At 41.8% G+C, this 19,196-nt stretch overlaps 1 protein-coding gene across 1 annotated transcript in view; it reads right to left on the reverse strand.

The window, feature by feature from the left end:
- Positions 1-10,709: 10,709 nt before the first annotated feature.
- Positions 10,710-19,196, reverse strand: part of TMEM182 (transmembrane protein 182) — a 20,738-nt gene continuing 12,251 nt past the window's right edge. The window contains exon 5 of the mRNA XM_042039901.1: positions 10,710-11,812. Coding sequence (XP_041895835.1) covers positions 11,589-11,812 — 224 coding nt within the window. The 3' untranslated portion in view covers positions 10,710-11,588. The remainder of the gene's footprint in view (positions 11,813-19,196) is intronic.

The raw sequence follows: 19,196 nt of genomic DNA on the forward strand, positions 1-19,196 counted from the left end.
CTCTTCTTGCTGAAGGTATCATGGGCAAATCACATTAGCTTTGATCTGAGCCTTTCCCAACACCCCATAAAACACAGCTTTGCATACCAACGCATGAGCAACAGCAATAAAAGGGGTGAACCTAAGTGTAGGATTTTATGGATCCATCTGCCAAGCATTTCTTCACAAGAGGAGAAACACATTATGAGTCTAAGCAGATGCCAGGTCTCACCAAACTGTACATTGACAGCAAAACATCAAGCCATACACATAATTGCCTGACCTGGTTGCTACGCTTTGGAGGTGAATCTGAAGAAATCACTGATGCACTGACTCTGAGGGAGCACTTCAGGGAATGGAAATGTAAGGAGGTGATGCTGAGGACACTCAAGTCCTTCCTCTGTTTACCCTTGACCAAACATGGTCCTCACCTGCAGAGTTACCTGAGTTTCTCTGAGGATGCAGAAGAGGGAAAGACGTATACAATATTTATAATCAGTCAAGGAGATGCCACATTCATCCTGATCACATTCCTGATCCCAGAGAATGGCAGAGCAGAAGAATAGGCATTGCTACGGCATAAAACTGGTAAATGGCATGCAGGAAAAATAAGGGCACTGTTCAAGGACATGGATAAGTAAATATGACCGCACATTAATAGAATCATGGAGTTATTTCTGCTGGAAGGGACATTTGGAGGTCATCTGCTCTGATTACCTTTTCAAAACTGGTCTTGCTTTGATGTTAGTAACTCAGACCTACCGCAGCAAGGGGGTTCATAAAGGACCAGTCATAAAGGACAACATGGTTTTTAGAGCTCTGGCAACATCTTCTGACACCCTCAGTGCCCCTGAACACACAGAAGTTCTCTGAGTCCCTGATGAGGAACCGGGGAGGGACAAAGGGCCCATGCAGTGTTCAAGCTGCTGCATAGCACTTATTGAGCCTTCCTACCAGGACAAAACTCTTAAGAACTGAGTCCACCTCAGTTTTCTCAACAAGTGAGGCAATCCAAGCCAGGCCCAATGTTCATGTCACCAGTGCATTCAGAGCATGCCTAAGAGGAGCTTTCTGGGAGATGGCAAATTGCCCTCTGCCTCTTCACAGAGTCTGTATTTGCTGTCACAGAAGATATACTGTACAAAGGTACTCTGGAGTCAAGACACGTGTGAAATATCTCCATATCAGTGTCCTTCTCCCACTGTCTCCCATTCATTCTTTTCCTCTTATCTCTCTTCCCCCATTGCTTTTGCTGGTGTATAGACTCCCAGTATTGCTTGGGAGAGGTGACCATTTGAATTCTACCTTCCCAGGCCTCCAAACACCTTCCCAGCTGCAAACACAAGGGCAGAGCATGGTCAAGCACTTGCCAGAAGGGTCCATGCCCTGAGAGAGACATTTTATTTGCACAGACAAAAGCTCCCCCTGCACACCTAGGTGCCAGGAAAACCTGACCACCCAAATGTTTGTGCAAAGGGAATAAAAGGAGCAGAAACGCGATCAGATGGAATCACTAGCTAGCTTTAGCAAACATGGGCTCTAATTAATTTTTTCCTCCCATTGTTTACCCAGCTTTGTATGTAACTGAGAGCTGAACTGGGCTTATCAGTAATTACCAACAGTTCTGGAAACTTTACACGTTATTGTGCTGTGTTACTACACAGGGTAGTGATCCATGAAGATGGGTGTCTCTGCATTCACTGCTAAGCAATGCTTTAAAAAAATCAAAACCTCCTCCGACCCACTATTATGGTTGCTGCGATGCAGGGGAAAAAAGGAGGGAAAGCAGAGGGTGGCAGCGCGTCTGCTTCAGAGCTAATTATGAAAGTTTCCGGGACACAGAGGCGTGCTACCTCGGCGGCAGTGTCAGAGGATGCTCTGCCTGCAGCCACACTTCTTTCCCAGCCCTGGAATTGCATTTTCCCATTCCATAGTGACACCTGCTGGGAGCAACTGAGCGGAGACTCCCCTGCTGCTCTGCTTGGCAAGGGGCTGAGCAGTGCAAAATGAAGGGTCTATGGCAATCAGGCAGATTGATTCCCCTCCTTTCCTTACATATTGAGCCAGGCTCTTATCAGAGCAAAAACGGATGTCTGCAGCATGATTAATGCTCAGAAACACCCCATACGAACAGCCCCTGAGACAAGACACTGGAGCATCAGCTGTAGGCCTGCAGGAGAAAGGAGTGAAGAACATCAGAGGGCTGTTTACATGCAGAGAGCCAAATTTAGCCCATGTAGCAAGGAGGTGAAAGCAGGTTTGAATTTTTCCCCCTTTCAGGAGCTGAAAGGTCATATGAAAGGAAAGGTCATGCTTCACTCGCTGTTTGCTGACAGTTTTTCTGTAAATATTGGGCAGTGTAGGAAGAAAAGGTCCTGGGCCAGTACCTTTGGTCTGATTTGATATGATCATTGTGATGGCAGTCCAAACTGTGGCTTCTCTGTGCTTTCTATTCTCCTTTCCTCCTGAGGATTTCACTGTTCCTGCCCAGCATTTAGATTCCATCATGCCTGGCGTGTGGGCTGCAATGCATGCATGCAATAACCAGGGAAATGGAAAAATCTTGCCCTAACCCTGCACTTTCCTTTCTCCCTCTCAAAGCTGAAGGGAAAAGACAACTCAGGAGGAGAAGTGCCAAAATGTTTTAGAAATAAACGACATACACCAGAGTCATCACACATTTTCCTAGGCAGGATAGTAATTTCTGTAATGTATTTTTAACCATGAGGAGTGATGGGAGGGAAGCCACTTAAATCTAATGCAAATGAAGGATTTGTCAGTTACGCAGTTCGTATAATGTCATACGTAGAAAATGTTATAGAAGTGGAGGGATTATGGTGAGGAGAGACTTTTCTAAATTTGGAGGCCTCCTTTTAGGGCTTTAGCCCCCTCACTCTTTCAGATCACTGGGAACGTTTTTCTCCAAGGAAGGGCAGGAGTCTCTCTCAAAAACTGTGACAGTTCTCTAAGCTACATGTTACTTAAGAAACTTCACTCTCCTCACTGCTACCTCTTCCAGTTTCTGCCAACTGCTGCTTCTCCTCATTTCAGTTCTTCAGTGATCCCCAACCACTTTAAGCACAGCAGGGCAGTTTCCAAATTCTTCCAGGCTATTTCCTTCCTCCCTTCAAGGCAATGGCAGCTTCTGTGACCAAAAACCTTATCTAATACGGAGGCTTTCCGCTGTTTTGGTTTTGATTCCAGATTGGATTAAAGGTGCTAGAAACAGGACCATTTGTCCAGCTGATGCACAGTGACAGCATCAGTTATGGGCACATCTGGAATTTCTTTCCAGCAGTGGTTCAATAGGGTTAATTGCACTGACCTCATTTATAAAGCACTTTGAGATCTTATGAATGAATATAAGTGTTTAAAAAAACCCCAAAGTATTATAGTTATTAATATGTATTACCCTCATGGATAATTATTTAAGCAAGAAATTATTGAAGCACCCATTTACCGCAAAAAGTAGAGCAGCACTGCAGTCACAGGAGCCTGGGAGGCTGGAAAGAGCATTTAGCCCAACATTTGGGGCTGTCCTGCCCCACTAATGGCCTTGGTTGTTATTAAGGCTCCCACGAAGGGTAAAACGCGCTTAAGTGTATTAGACTCTACTCGGTGAAGGCTGACAGACGTGCGACCCTCAAAATAAACAGGGAGGCCGAGATACCTTTAAATGGCTAAACCCCGAGCTAACAGTAAAAGCTGAGCCGCGGGAGCAGAACAGCCGGGCTCTCATTAGCGCTAACAAGCCGCTTTCCCGGGAAGCGGCTCCCGGCAGAGCTCCTTTCGAGGGGAAATGAAGCCCCCCGGTGGCCGCCGGACGCCTTGCAGCCCCCGCTCCTGCACCGCTCCCGCACCGCTCCCGCACCGCTCCCGCACCCCGCGCCCCGGCCCCGCTGTCCGCGGCTCTGCCGGGAACCCCGCGGGTTGGCCCCGGCCCGGCCGGCCCCGTGGCGCACGCAGCAGCGCGCCCCTGGCCCACACATCCCCTCGCCAAAAATCCGGCCGCCGTCTTTCCCCAGCCCGCCGTTATCTGTGGCCAAGTGAGAGCAAGCGCCTCTCAGCCCAGGGGATTTCCGTCCTGTCCGCAGCAAGTTGCACAGGGTGGGACGTGAATGTCACCCATGCTCGCTCTCAGATAAAAAACAAATCTCAACAAACACGATGCAGATTCTCCCTTTCACAGAGGAAGAAATTGGCAAGAGCCCCAGTCTCATGAGAGGAGAGTTTGGCTTTGCCAACCATTTATCTTGACGCTGGAGTAGTTCAGGCACTGATACGGTACAAATGTTCTTTCCAAACTTAAAAGCCACACCTTTGGCATTCTTCACTGGAAGGATCCAGGTGCACTGAAAACCTCGTGTGGGCCAAATGCTTTTTGTTAAATCACTCTCTCAAAGCCCTATCTTTTCCTGTTATTGAGCAGTTTTTAGACAATTCTTGCATCTAGTGCATGTAGGTATACAGGCAACAACTAAATGGGCAGTTTGTTTGTGCTGGAATAAGGATCTGACCAAATATCCCAAGTAAATGGCTGATCAAGGAGTTTCAGATACCAAGATGTAGGGCCTTAGCTTCTCACTGGGGCTTCTGGTTTGGACTCTCTAGTTCATTAATTTCTTCCCACTCTGAGTGCAGAACCTCTCGATTAAATTAAAGAGCCCATAGATGATTCATGCAGATTCTTCAATGGATGTGTTCATTTCACTAGAGCAGTGGAGATATGGACACAGATTACCAAGGGCAATCTGAAGAGTATTTCACTGCCATTGAAATATGCATAGAATTTCTTTGGGTTCTTTTCTGCAGAGAAAAAAATGTCAGACGTGATTTTTTACAGCAATTCATAATTGGAATATAATTACTTAATATTCCCATACATCTGAATTACAAGTAATGCTTCTTACTGCAGAAAGGTTATCCAAATATTCACTGGCTGAATCACAGGTTAGACTTATAAGAGGGTCTTACGTAATAGAACCAACTGTCACCCTCCTGTCTTTGAGTGTGTATGTCACTGCCTTGTGACAGATTTCTACTTCATTTCTACTTCATTTGTACAATGAAGTACCCCTAGCTTTTCATTACAGCCAGAAAAACTAAGCTGATAGGAGTTAGCTTTTTTTTTATCAGGCTGGAACTTTTATTTTCTGATAGATACTAGAAGCAAGTGCCTCCCATGGATTGCATTCTCTGTAGATACAGAGAGTACCCAGAAAAATCTTCCAAGGAAATATGAAGCTCTGCACAGCTTTTCTAAAGTACTGTATCAATCCAGCTAAAGAGCTAAAACCTACACATACCACGTTCTGTTCTGAATCCCACCAGTCTCATTTCCTCAGGTACAACTAACACTGGGGAAACCCACAAATTAGTGGTGTATGGTGCAACTTCAAACACGTAAAAGGCATTTGGAGCTACAGTGATAGGACCACAGCACTGGTACACTAGGCCTTGTTTCTGTGGGGAAGGCAGAGAGCATAATCCAGGTCATTGTTCCTCCTCTCTCTTTGGCCCGCTCTTTGTCTTGCACCCCACAGGCATAGCCACCATTAGCTGGCAGAGCACAGTACTTAAGCTAACTTTTTCAAGCTAGTTGTCCACATGCACTGCTACATAGACATGTCTTGGAGACTGCATGCCGAGCTGTCCCACGCCTGGACCCGGTGTGGGTTCTGGAGCAGCTCACAAAGCTGTTCAGGCTCATCTCAGCAACAGGCACGTGCAGGACTGTTGTGTGCATAGTGAAGCACACCAGTGCCTCAAAATATGTGGTGCTTCAAGGGAAGCTTAACACTTGCCTCCCTAAAGCCTGCTTCTCAGGGAAGGCTGAAAGGGTGCTCTTGTACTGGATTATGTGATGTACATGCCAAAGAACCAAGCTACTTAGCACTAGTCCCAGAACGTACAGGAATATGCTGTACATATTGCTTTGACTAACAACTTGTTATTTAAAGTTCAGGGCAAAGATTTAAACCCTGAAAAGTTTTTTTTCATAATTGCAGCGGGGGGAGGGAAGGGGGGAGGATGATGACATACAAATGGGCAGGACAAAAAAATAGGAGTAAAAGAAAGATTACATAAAAAACTTCAGTTTCCTAATTACTGGAGCTTCTTTGAAAGCACTATCCCATAGTTCCTGGGAGAGGTTAAATGCAAGCTGATCACTCCAGCTCCTGAATTTAATACATCTATCAGAGTTAACAATGACCTGGGCATGGGATCAGTCCCTTTATTTTCCATGGAAAATTCTCCTATTCTCCATTAATAGAATAACTGAATTCCCTACTAAATACATTGTATTTATTGGTTAATTCTTCTTGGGACTAGCTGTTCTTGACTTTGTTCAATGTTTTGTAAAATTCAAGATTAGTCTTATGATATTAAGAGCAGGTTTCAAATCTATTTCAAATCTCATAAAGATATCCTCTCCTGCTACAAAATCTCACCCTGGACTGAAAATAGGAAGACAAAATTAGTCCTTTTCAAGACAGAATCATCAAAGATCAACGGACATAGAAGAGTTTTACTTGGGAGAAAAAAAGAAAGAGGCCAAATTTCAAGATAATGCAGACAGTCAGTGAGACTGGAGTGCTTGAAGCTGCTGGAATTTTTTTAAGTCATTCACAAATACTATATCTACCCTTGACAGGTCATTTCATTCTATTTAGCACTTTTTATTCTCTGTGGTTTATAAGCTCTTAAGCAAATGTAAGAGGGAGGAAAAGCTAACGTGTCTGATAATACACTATATCAGGCTGACAACCTAACTGAATTTCCCCTGTGGTGCTAGCAAAACGCTGTTCCAAAAAGTAATAATGCATAAAAAAAAAAAAAAAAAATAAAGAGAGAAAGAGAGAAAAAGGGGGGGGGGGGGGAAGGATCATAGAGATCATGCCGTCACATTTAATTTCAGAGAACAAAACCTGAAGCTGATTTCTCTTTAGATCTGTTGTATACCAGTTGGAACATGGGTGCCTAGCACTGCGACAGAGTAATATGATCTGAGCTTTAAATAGCTGCCAAATAACCATGTGGTGGCTGGCAGCATTAAACGTGTTGCAACGAGAATGATCTGTTTCAAAGTAAAGCCACGTAACAGAGGATTAGTCAATCTGATGTGGTATAGAAGAGGAGGGGGGAACGTTTTTCATTATCCTTCTGGGTTTCTCTCTGGTTTAAATGTGTTTCCAACTCAAAGATGCATTAATTTAAGCTCTTTCTCTTAACTGGTTTAAAACCTGAACCATGTCCAGGTCATTTCAGATAACATCTCCTAAGGTACCCGGGTACAAGGTGGGGAGTAACAGTGTGACAAATGTGAAGTAACACCACCGAGACTGTTCCCTTGTTTTAACCTAGTAGAGCGGCTGCCTCTCAGTGGGAAAGGCACCTTCCCTGGGCAGAGCTGCTCTCCACCTCCTACCCCCCCACCCTGCTACCATCCCCCCACTTGCCTAGTTTGTACCAAATGTATCCTTGCCAGATTTTGGGAACAGATAAGGAACAGATCTACAGCAAGTAAGATAGGGTGATTCGTACTCCAAGCCCTCTTCTTCTCCTCACAGCAAAATGTGGAGCTTTGCAGCACTCCATGAGGCCTTTCTGGGCTCTTTGGGACATAGGGGAAAATCAGGTGCAGTGTGGAGATGTCCAATATAGGAGTTGATGCCAGCCCTCCATTCCTTCTTACCTTCGAGTCAAATGGCTCTTCTGACCACTACTGTTATCACGTCTCCTGCGTAGATAAGGCACATAAGGACTGGAAAGACAGACCAGTATTGGTCTTAAACTGTGAATGAGAGACACACAGGGAGAAGTGGTGCTGTAAATACTTGTGATTCTTCATCCCTTCTGTCACTTTTGATTATAGATGACTGACTTCTGTTTTTAATTTCAGTGTCTCCACCGACTTCAGCTGCATCAGTTCAGACTTTCTGTAAGTTAACACAGCAGAATTTCATGTGAACATACTTTATCTAGTCCTCATTGCCTGGGAATCACACTGCCAAAAGGACAAATAGGAGAGCCAGGGGAGAGCCAGCTGCTGCATCAGAAGGTAAATAGCTCATTTAAGATGTTCAACATGACTCCGTAAAAGATAATAAGCACAACATACTCCACAGCCAGGATTTTGCAAGAATGGAGACAGCAATAGATACTACTTACAATTGTCCTACTAGCAGTTTACTAGCTCACTACAGAGTACAGTCTCGGCTGCAGCAGGTAGGCACCCTGCGGAGAAATAAAGCAGACTTTTTTTTGCATTTCCTCAAAGGAGAACACTGCTTTACCTCATTAATGTAAATGCCAATAAACAGCCACAAATTTAAAGAAAGTCAGCTCCAGCAAAACTCACAGCAGCCACCCAAATGAGTAAAAAGGATGAACTGGGGCAAATCCTTTTCTGACTGGTCTTGTCCGCAGCTGCCTTTGCCACATTGCATCGGTGCATCCCCCAGGGATCAAAAACAGCTGCACAGAGGGCTGGCAGACAGCATCACAGAGGGACACTCACCCATCTTTTTCTCCCTCCTTTCTCACCTCCTTCTCCTCATTTTCACACTGCCCCCTTTGTGGGCAGTCACAGTCCTTGCCATGTTTGCACTGGACAAACGGATGAGTTACAGGTTGAAAGTAATCAGAAAATGCTTCTTATTTACTCTTCTTCCTTTTGCCATCACTCTTCCAAACCCATGTCTTAAAAAAATAAATCTCTTTTCTTCCCATATGATCACAGGCTATTAAGCCAGCAAGGAAATTATTAAGGAAAAAAAAAAAACAACCAAACTCCCAAACTCCTACGGATTTGTGGGGAACACAGTTCTTTGACCAATTTCACAGAATATTTTGATTAGAGTTTTTAATCCCCTTTACAATATTTTACTCAGCTCTCATGAAAATCCCTGCATCCCTGCCAAGGATTTTCTAGACAAAAGCATATCTGGAAGAATGCCACAGAGCAAGTCACCTTAGCTGGCCTGTCTTCCCCAAGTTCTTACAAACCCATTCTCCTGCACATAGCTCTTTAATGAAATCAGAAGAACAAGAGTTAAACTGTGCTTTTAGGCAATAACCATCCAGAAACGCCTCCCCACCACCCTCAACACCATTCCTTGGTCTGCAGCAACTACTTATTATGTATCACGTGCTTACCTACATACATTTTTTGGAGAGAGCAAACAAACCCCACCATTTTAGAAGGAACCTGATTTTCAGTTCTTCCATTAAGATGGAATCCACTAAAAGCAAATTGATAGAGCTACAGACTGCTGCCAAAGTATGTGTTTGAGTGAAGAACTAATGAGGACGCAAGCAATTTCTACTGGTGTTGGAAAGGCTTCCAGACATTGCTAAGGGAATCCTCAGAAACACCTTGGATCTTCAACAGCCATTACATCCACAGTCTGACCCAAAGGGCTGCCTCCAAGAGAGGACGTCTTGCACACAAAAGTGTAACTAATTTAGCTGCATAATGGAGAGCCTTCTGAAGATGCACATGGGCTGAATTAAGGGCACCACAGGAGCTTTTGGCTCATTCCTTGCAGAGTTTATTAGTTGCTGCTGCACACATGGTTGGGTTTGCTGGAAGAGGTCCAGCTCTGAGGCACCTCTCAATTCCTCCAGCTTCCAAAAGCTGCAAGAAAGTGGCTCAAGCATATTGCCCCCTCTAAGCTCTCATGGAGAAGGACTCTCCCCTGCAGAGAAGCGGACAGGGTTTGGGAGGGGTACTTAGTCAATAACTCTTGATTATTGAGTTTACCTTCACAATTACCAGTGAGTGTCCTAGACTGTAAAGAGGGCAAATACCAACAGGGTGTATTATTTGAGAAACAGTATGTGATTGTGTAATTAAGGGCAGGAATATAATACCATATGCACAACGAGCAGGGTTAATTTCAGCATTTCCTGACTAACCAAATGCATTATGGTGTAACCCTAATGTTCTCCGGATGGCAATCATTTATGTGGCGTTCATATATACGCTTACGAATATTTGGTTAAAATTCACCCATCATACTCTCTGACACAGTAATTAAAAAAACTGTGTTATTTGCCAATAAAAATATTTTTGTGAATTGGTAATTATTCTATACCTCAGAGTCCCAGCTTCCCTACCTCCCACTCTTGTTGTCTTCCTGTTCTATAATGTATAACACTAATCTTGATGAGGGAAAAATAAATAAGTAGCAGGAAAGGTTGGAAAGCTTCCAATCAAGAAAGCTCCCAAAATGGAAGTAACATCCAATCTGGCCCACCACATCTTCTATGTGGGCATTCCTTTCCTGCCTTTTAGCAATGCTTTCAGTATTCATAACAGCTGTGGAATTAAGCATGATGAACAAGAACAAACCGACATGCAGCCTTTACTTTTCCCCATCAGCCCCAAACTATTCTGCATTGAGTTACAAAGTGAAAACCAGCACACTCTCAGATGGATTTAATTTCTATTTGGGCCCAATGCCAGAAAGTTTCCCCACTGTTAAAACTCAACCCCACCTTTTCCATACCATGCCTACAGTCTCATCCTTACCCCATCTTCCACACAGATGTGCACACACACACACACAGAACCAACCACTCCTACAACGCAGAACCAAATCCATCTCCCCTGCTGTCTTAGCTAGGCTCATTGCTTTCCCTAGCAAGCCTAGTAGGCAAGTTGGATTTGGTTTATAATGCAGACTTTTAATATGTGGGAAAATGAAGGCTGCATAAGACACACATTTTTATGTCCTAGATATTGTCTTGATAATAAACCTTTTTTAATAAAAAATTAATTTTACACAACCATGAAAATATTTGTTAGAGGAGCCAATTGTTCCACTGAAAAATAAAAGGGTTAAAACTTAATTAAAATAATAATGCTATAATTCAAAATACAATTTTGGCATAACTTCAGATAGTGATTGTACTACGGCATTTCGGCTTACAGAATCATGCAACACACATGGGTTTCAGAATACAGAAGTACACAGCTTTCAAATGCATACAGAAAAGAGAAATGGGTAATAGAACAGTTAAGCTTTTACACATTCATGGAAATTATCTTCTCTCTCATCCTCTTCCTATGGATGCTGCATGAACAACTGCACTCTATTTTTATAAAGTGCAGACATGTTTGCTGCCATTAAAGCTAAGGCAAGTAGTGGAAAGCAGGAGAGGAGGTAGATTAAATTACTGTGTCTGAATGTTTGCCTTCTCATCTACCTTGTGCCATTCTCTACAAACAGAAATACAGTGTAAATGCTAAAAGATAAATGTATAAAATGTTGATTTGAGCCACTTTATGTGGGCCTTTTACTTGCAGAAAATTTTTGTTTTCTTCTGTTTGTTAACCTACAAAAATGCTGCTAATAGTACAGTGTGAAGAACCACAAGTGTACTCTCTAAAGAACTAAAAACAACTAGTTGGGACTAAAGGTGGTTTCGTCCTCTATTGAGTTTTGTGTCCTTTACCCTTAAACAAGTAATAGGAGAACTTCCAGAAGTCTGCCTGCACACTTAGGATTGCCATAATGGTAATAATGTACAAAATTGTGTTCCAGTTTACACTTGTCACGAAGTTTCACAAGTATTGCTGTATTCCCTTCAGCGGTGCCTGACTAGTCTGAGTGTAAATAAATGGCACGCCCTACCAACAAGAACAGCATTCCTGCTAATAAAGCAAAAAACACTCCTATAGGAGCCAACATAAAAGACCAGCCATAACGTACATAAACAGCAAAGTCTGGACAATCCATTTTTTTCGTGTTTGTGTAGTCTTCCAGATCAGCCATGGCCTGGACCCAGATGACATACATCACGACTACCAGCGAAAACAAGACACCTGGAAAAGAAACACCAGGTTTTAACAACAGAGTGAGAGACAGATGCTGGGTGCATTTACTGTATTACCTAAAAATCCATCAATGCTTGAGGTCCTGTCTGCATGGCACAGTCAGCCACCACTGGATAATTTTTGGCTTTGGCTTCCACTAACTAGAACTATGTCCATCTTGCTCCTGATTTGCCCTGAAAGGCATACTTCCATGACAAAGGAGATATCTGGTTTTGGTAGGCAGACTTTAAGGACAAAATTAATGCAGATATTTACTGGTTTGAATTCAGGGGTCAAGGTGGGGGAAGGTGGTGGGATGGACTGGGACAATCTGGGGGAAAAAAAATCTACTTTTACTTCCCAAATTCTGGCATTGTTTTTATCAGTCTTTTGGATGAGATATAGAAAGGAGTAGGAAATGTTTCTATCCTCTTCACCTCTCTGCATTTGCTTCTCTATTCTTATGAAAAGGGCTGTGTTTAGAACAGACAACTTTAGAATATTCTACCCAAATATTTTGCAGCAAAATTCAAATATGTTTAAATCAAAATCATCCACATTTAGAAAAGAAGCTCTTGGTATAGGAACAAAGCCCAACAATAATTAAATAATAACTATGAAACAGGCTATTAGTAATAATCTCAAATTGCATACAACAGTTTCCTGAAATTAATCCACCACATAATTCACAGCCTTTTCCCAACCTCTCCTCTGAAAGGCCTTTGAATTGTTTATACATTATAGTAACAGGAGCACATGTCCTTACAAACTTTGTTAACCTCCTTGTTACTATACACCAGAAGGACATATAAGAAGAAAGTGCTTTCCAAAGTATCAGTTGCATTCCTAATATTTCATTTCACTTTAGAGGAATGTGGACACTTGAGAAATGCAAGCCTGCAGCACAGATGCTCCAGAAGAAGATTTGCTGGAGAACCAAGGGCATGAGTCTAAATTTTTTGCATGCTCCAGCCTGTACCCATTTGCTCCCTGAGCTCCAGCTGTCACAGCAGCATTGCAGCAGCAGGACCATCTATTCTAACATTACAAGATTCGAGGGACACCACCCCATCGTGTTTTCATCCCAGGATGTTTAGGTGCCTCATTAAAACATAAGTCAGTGCATAGTCCTGGGAACACTTCACTGCCAAACTTGAGGCTGCACACTGTAAGTTAAAGGTATTTGTGGTCTCTTCTCCATCCTGCTAAATACTTGCAATGCAACCTTGAACAAATGTGACATTTGTGGCAAAACCCGCAAATGCACTTTGTAAGCACCCGTGGCCAGCCATTTGCTTCCATATCCACATGTCCTGGTAACCTTTGATGGTTACCTTTCCCCATCCCCAACCAGAGATGCTGCCTCACAACCTCCTTTCCCCAGCAGCTGTTGTCCTCACCCCCTCACCTGAGGCAGACAAAACCAGGCAGGTTTGATACAACATCTTAACCTGGTGATTTGATGATCTTCCTGTTATTGCTTTATGGACAAAATATAATATCTTTACATACATCCTGAACATCTGATAGGTGAGAACTCATGGTTCAATCCTTATAAACACTGTATTTTGAAGACCAGCAAAGAAAGGGCTGAAGTAGTTAACCTGCGGCATGATCAAAACATAACTGAAATTCCCAAAGGATCTGCAGTTTCTAGGAGGCTGAAATAAAAGTAGAAAAACTGAATAAAGAAGGAGGCAGACACATTTTGTGTCTTTGAAATACACTTCCAGGATTACATTTTTTGCTAGGGTTCAAATTCCTAACAAAGTTTGAAAAAACCCAACACAACTCTAAGAGGCATAAATTCAATTTTGAAAGTATTTTACCTAAGTAAAACTCAATTTTGATGGAATTTAGTACTGTGCCTGTATTAAACATAAAACCACTGAAACAATCAGAGGAAAGGATTGCCTTAGGGCCAGACATGAAGAATGAGAAATTAAATTGAAGACTCTTCAAATATAATTCAAATTAAGCAGAAGATTCCTAGAACAAAACATCTAATGATAACAGATAACTTAGGCAACACAGGAAAATTAGAACCAAACAGAGCTAGTAATTTTGATTTTAAAAGTAGAAAGATTCAGGGACAAATTCAAAAAATGAATCATTAGATACATGGATTTTGTTCAAGGTTTCAAAACTTGAACAAAAAAAAATTATAGCCATAAGATTTGGAAAGATACATTAATAATCTGGCAAAATCCATAAGGAATTGGAATTTACCTCTTCAGCTGGCTGTGCCTATGCATTTTGAAACTAGTCTTCTACTCATTCTCTGCTTTGGGGAAAACTTGGCCCAAAACAATAGTAATTACAAAAAGTAGTAATGCATATTCCATTATTATAGCAGCAGGTAAGTTTAACCAGGCCTTGCACATCTGGAATGCCCTCTGGCATCCTGGGTAGAAGCAAATTTATGTAGGGCAGTTAGAAACATCTGTCATTAAAACAAAACAGCATCAAAGGTGCCTTAATTGAGAAATGGCCACCCCCTGTTTTTCGGGCACTCTGAAGCAACACCTAGATGGTTAAACTAGAATCAACACCATGTAGGTGCAAAATAGCAAGCCAGTGCAGCCAGTGGTAAAACAGCTTCAGGGAATCTATCATCCATCGGGTGTGATTTCACAGCAAGCTGTTACACCTGTGAGTGGCAAATTGTTGGGTATGGAAATTTGCAGAAGAAATGTATGTCAAGCAGAGATAAATGTTCTTCCTTAAAAGGGAAGAAAAACAAAGGAAGAGTATGTAAACCGTCTTAGTTAATTAAGGCACTAAAGGAGTATTTAAGGGTTCTCATCACCTGCTAATGGAGACTAATTAAAAGGAGTATTAGCATGTTCAATAAATATCTTGAACTATAGAATCAGGCTAAGTAAAAACTGACCATGTCCTGTTGCCTCCATCAGTATTTCATTCATTAGCACTCTTTTTGTCTAGTTTTCACAGAGTTATGATTTCACAGGCGTTATGCGCTTAGACAGGAGTTTACTGAATATATATTTATCCTGAGAAATCTGCTCCTGAAGTCTTGCACTATCTATTGTGAATGTCATGAACTCTCAAAGCCAAACTCCACGAGAAAATTACTGAGATTGAAAAAATCTCGGCAATTTCTTGAAGCAAATATTTTTAGGAACAGTGTGTGCTATGCTACATTTCTACGTTTTTGGCATTTAGACCTTTTTCATAGAGTGCAAGCATCCTTTTGCCTTTGCCTTTTAATGAACAAAAAATAGAACAGCAGTTGCATGAATCAGGAATGATGGGGGAAATTATTCCTAGAACATGAAATATGTCTGAGAGAGATTAAGACAAATAAATACTTCCCTTCTACTCCTTTTCTTTCTTTTTTTTTTTTCATTTTGCTTTTTTTTCTTATAAACACACATGCTTGAAACACAGTTCTGTGCAGTGTGATAAGACATGGACTTCTCTGAGGTCACTCTTTTCTGTCTTTCACATTCATTCTTTTGAATTTCTTTCAAACAAATACTTGTGCATATTGTAGAGGAGAAAGAATACAGAACCTTTAGAAATGTCTGTGAATTCAAGAAGCAGTTTGCTGGCCTTTAGTACTGATTCTTCCCACGTAGAAATGCCTTTCACTTGTCAATGGTGAATGGCTGTTTATGGCATGAATCTTTTACTATGCAGACACGAAGACAACAGGTGCTGGAAAGAATGATGTGAGCTTTTTACTTTTGCCTGGAAGTTTAGAACTCTTTATCTCACTTGTGGAAAACTTTTATGTGTATATTTTTTTATTAAATGCATTTTTCTGTTCTTGTCCTTATTTCAGATTCTACCACCTACCTTGGCCTCTTGCGGCCTTTATTTAAAAATAACAGTTGACATTGTCTGCTGAAGTACATGCAGAGTTTCCCATGTAAGAATTATGGAAGTAGGTACATGTCTGAAAAGAGATTTTTGTCCTCATCTAGGATCTCAAATTAAAGTTTTTTCACTCTTCTGTCAGGAAGCAGGAGTCATCCTTCTAATCTTGCTTCTTCACCAGGGTGTGATTCCGTAATGTTCTGTGCACATCCTGGAATATTGCTTATTGGAGTCAGTACAAGAGGACAGTTTTCACCACCGCCAAAGCAGAAAGAGGCACAAGGTAATTATGGACTTTATTGAAGGCTAATCTAAGAGATCATTTTATGGTAGCTTTCCCTTCTATTCCTGTGACCTTTGAAGACACTATAAGGTGTCTTACAGTTTGCAGTACTGCAGCTGCTCTTGGACCATCCTCTGAGGTAGCAGACAGGGAGGTGAGGCTGCAAAGGCAGGACTTAAGTCACTTACTGTGGTATCATTGAACTGATACTCACTTTTCCCCACAGGTATTGCAGCTGTAGTTTCACCTGTGGCCTCAGGTGGTTAATAAGGTTACAAAGTTTTTCTACTCCAAATTAAGGAAAAATGGGTCAGGAAAATGATAGGTGGCATTACTTGTAGTTATAATGGCCATGGAATGGCAAAGGTTAATATCCTAGGAGGAATACAGAAAGTGAGTAAGACCCAGAACTTAGGAGAACACATTCCAAACTGTGCAGAGAACTGGTAGGCAAGATCCTAAGAGAGCCTGCCTTGAAGAGCAAAGGCTGCCTTAAAGGACGAAGAAGCCTAGAAGAACTTGGTGTTCCTCATAGGCAATTTTCTTAAAGGATAAGAATGGCCCCTTTAAGTGTACAAGAATTCAAGCAGACCTGGCAGAAACAAAAATTAATATCATACAGAGCTGCATTATCAAGAACACCACCATCAGATCTGAAAATACTATTATCGCCCTTTGTTCAACACTTCTGTTATCATATGTGGTAAGCTATGTCAGTTTGGGGTCCCCTGGTGAAATAGAGATACTGATAAACTGAGATGATGACCACCAAAATGGTTAGGAGAACAGAGAACAAGTAGAGGCTGAGTGAGCTGGGCAATTTTAGTCTGGAAAAGAATCCAGTCTTCATTTTTCTAAATGGAGTTATAGAAAAGATGGGGATAGACTTTTCAGTGACCTACAGACTTGCAAGGATGAGATGTAATTGTCACAAACTGCATCAAGGGCAATTTCAGGTGAAAACAAGGAAAAAAGAAAACATTTTTCACAATGAAGTTGGTCAAACTGAGACAAGCAACCAAAGATGCTGTGGAACATCAATTATTGGAAATTTTAAAAACTTGATTGGATAAGGCTCTGAGCTGCCTGATCTACTTTTGAAGGCAACCCTGCTCTAAATGGGACGTCAGACTTGATTGCCACAAGGGGTCCTTTACAACCTAAATTTTTTTGTGTCACTCGGGATCTCCATTTAGGCTTCTTGAATGGGTCTCTCCAAAACGCAAGCCTATCTACCTTATCACACAGAAGGTGAGGTGTCCATCTGAGTGTTCTTACTGTTGACAATAGAAATTTAAGCAGTTGGTTCATACAAGACATCTTTCAGATGGCTGAACAGCTGGCATGAATCTCATTACCAAAAATATCTTCAGCTACTTCCTGAACCCTAAGATGTCACAGCAGACCATGCTACAAGCCGTACTCTTCAATTGAGGCAGAACTTTTCTCCGCTGCTAATTTTTCAGTTAAGGTTGCAGAAGTATAAAAATAATTCTGTCCAGTAACAGATATTAAAGTTATTTCATCTAACTTTAAGACATGTAAGTAGGAAAACAACTGATTTCCTTATCTTCTTCCTAACTTCCACAGAACTATCTTGTCTAACTTTCTTCTCAGAAGACTATTCTCTACAGTATAACACATACTTTAATTTTGCGGTAAGACAGCATCCAGGCTCTTTCAAAATAATGTATATAATTCTTTTTTTTCTTCAAAACAAGCTGCCAGTTTCTGTCTTAGAAGAACTCCACCAGATCTAAGTCACATTAACCTAAGCCACATTACATCTTTTAATTTTCCCATTAGGTCCATGTTTAAGTAGATGTACACCCTGGCTGCATCCTGATCACATGTTTGAGAAGTGGTAAATATGCACCACTTCTCATCACTCTCCCCTTCCATGTCCTGTTTTTATTTGGCAGGTAGTAAATGAACAGGATCTCTAGTCCTGATGGAGATGGGCAGAGTAAGGCGTCAGGGCAGCAGGGACACAGTAGATCATCTCTTCTGCATCAAGTCTATCTTATCTTGCTCTGTCTTGAGCAGGTTGAATGGCTCCTATTTTCTTCTGGCACCACTACTTTTTGACAAATTATAGCAGTATTTTGCTAAAGATCTTTGCTTTTCAACAACACTAATGGTAATAGTAAAAATAACATAGCTCTTCTCTGAAGCCCTGATTGAGAACAGTCCTGAAGTTGAAAGATACTACATACAGAGGGAGTAAAAAATCACGATTTCCCTTGAAGAACATTTGCTCTATAGGGACAAAGGGTAAAAGGGGCAAAGACACAGACCCGAGGTCACACACTGGGATAATAAAGCTCACTTAACTTCACATACCTAAAGAAATAATCTTTTTAGATTCTCTCAGTAAAGGAAAGAGAGGTGTAGGGTTCCTCCATAGCACACACATCTGATCCAATTAGGCCCCTCTTTCAGTGTGAAGTGAATCCCCAGCTGGGGGAACTTCTTACATACCTACTTTTTTTGCTGCCAGTGAATGTTATAGCCTCTTGAAGGCCTCCTAGGGAAGCCAGGGGAGGCTAGTACAGACTTTGGGATCTAACTTTCCCATACCTAAATGAGGGCAGACGAACTGACCCAGAGTGCAGAACACAAGCGTTGTTTTGCACCTCTGCCCGTCAGTTCCTGGCATCTTTCAAGTGCCCTTTTCCTCTCAAACATCTTCTGCTACTTTCTAGTGACAGCTGAGGTTTTTCATGCATTACAAATGCAGAAAAAGAGCAAAACTCGCATGGGCTCTTGCCCTGCAAATTAGTGACAAAGAGCATTGAAATATCTAAGACTCCATCAGATTATGAATATTTTTTGAACGTCTTTTATGTGTGAAGGAGTAATTCTCAAGGGATAAAATGTAAGTATGCAGGATTTCCTTCAGCTAAAATATTATAAAATACTTCCTATACTTCACTGAGTCCTTTGGAAGGGAATAATGATCACTAGCTGTGTATGAAGAGCTGAGAGGTGCAGTAGGTAAGCAAGGTCAGGGGGTCAGTATGAGAAGCATAAAGAGGTCCCAGGCCTTTTGGTCCTGACACGGGTAGCTCTACCGTGTAACACAATATGCTCTCACAGGGCTGTCTCTCACCAGGCTTTAAACTAAGGAGAACAGTGATGGAGCACATACTATCATTTATATCCTATATAACTATATCTTACACACCAGTGTAACGTCTTCACAGACTTTTCAAGGTTAAGCAAACATCGTGCCAGTGAGCTGTCCATATCAGCTGAATCCTGGGT

Source organism: Corvus kubaryi, unplaced genomic scaffold, assembly GCF_017639235.1.
Source record: "Corvus kubaryi isolate FWS band 111438036 unplaced genomic scaffold, C.kubaryi_AGA036_p1.0 133, whole genome shotgun sequence".
Classification (NCBI taxonomy): Eukaryota; Metazoa; Chordata; class Aves; order Passeriformes; family Corvidae; genus Corvus; species Corvus kubaryi.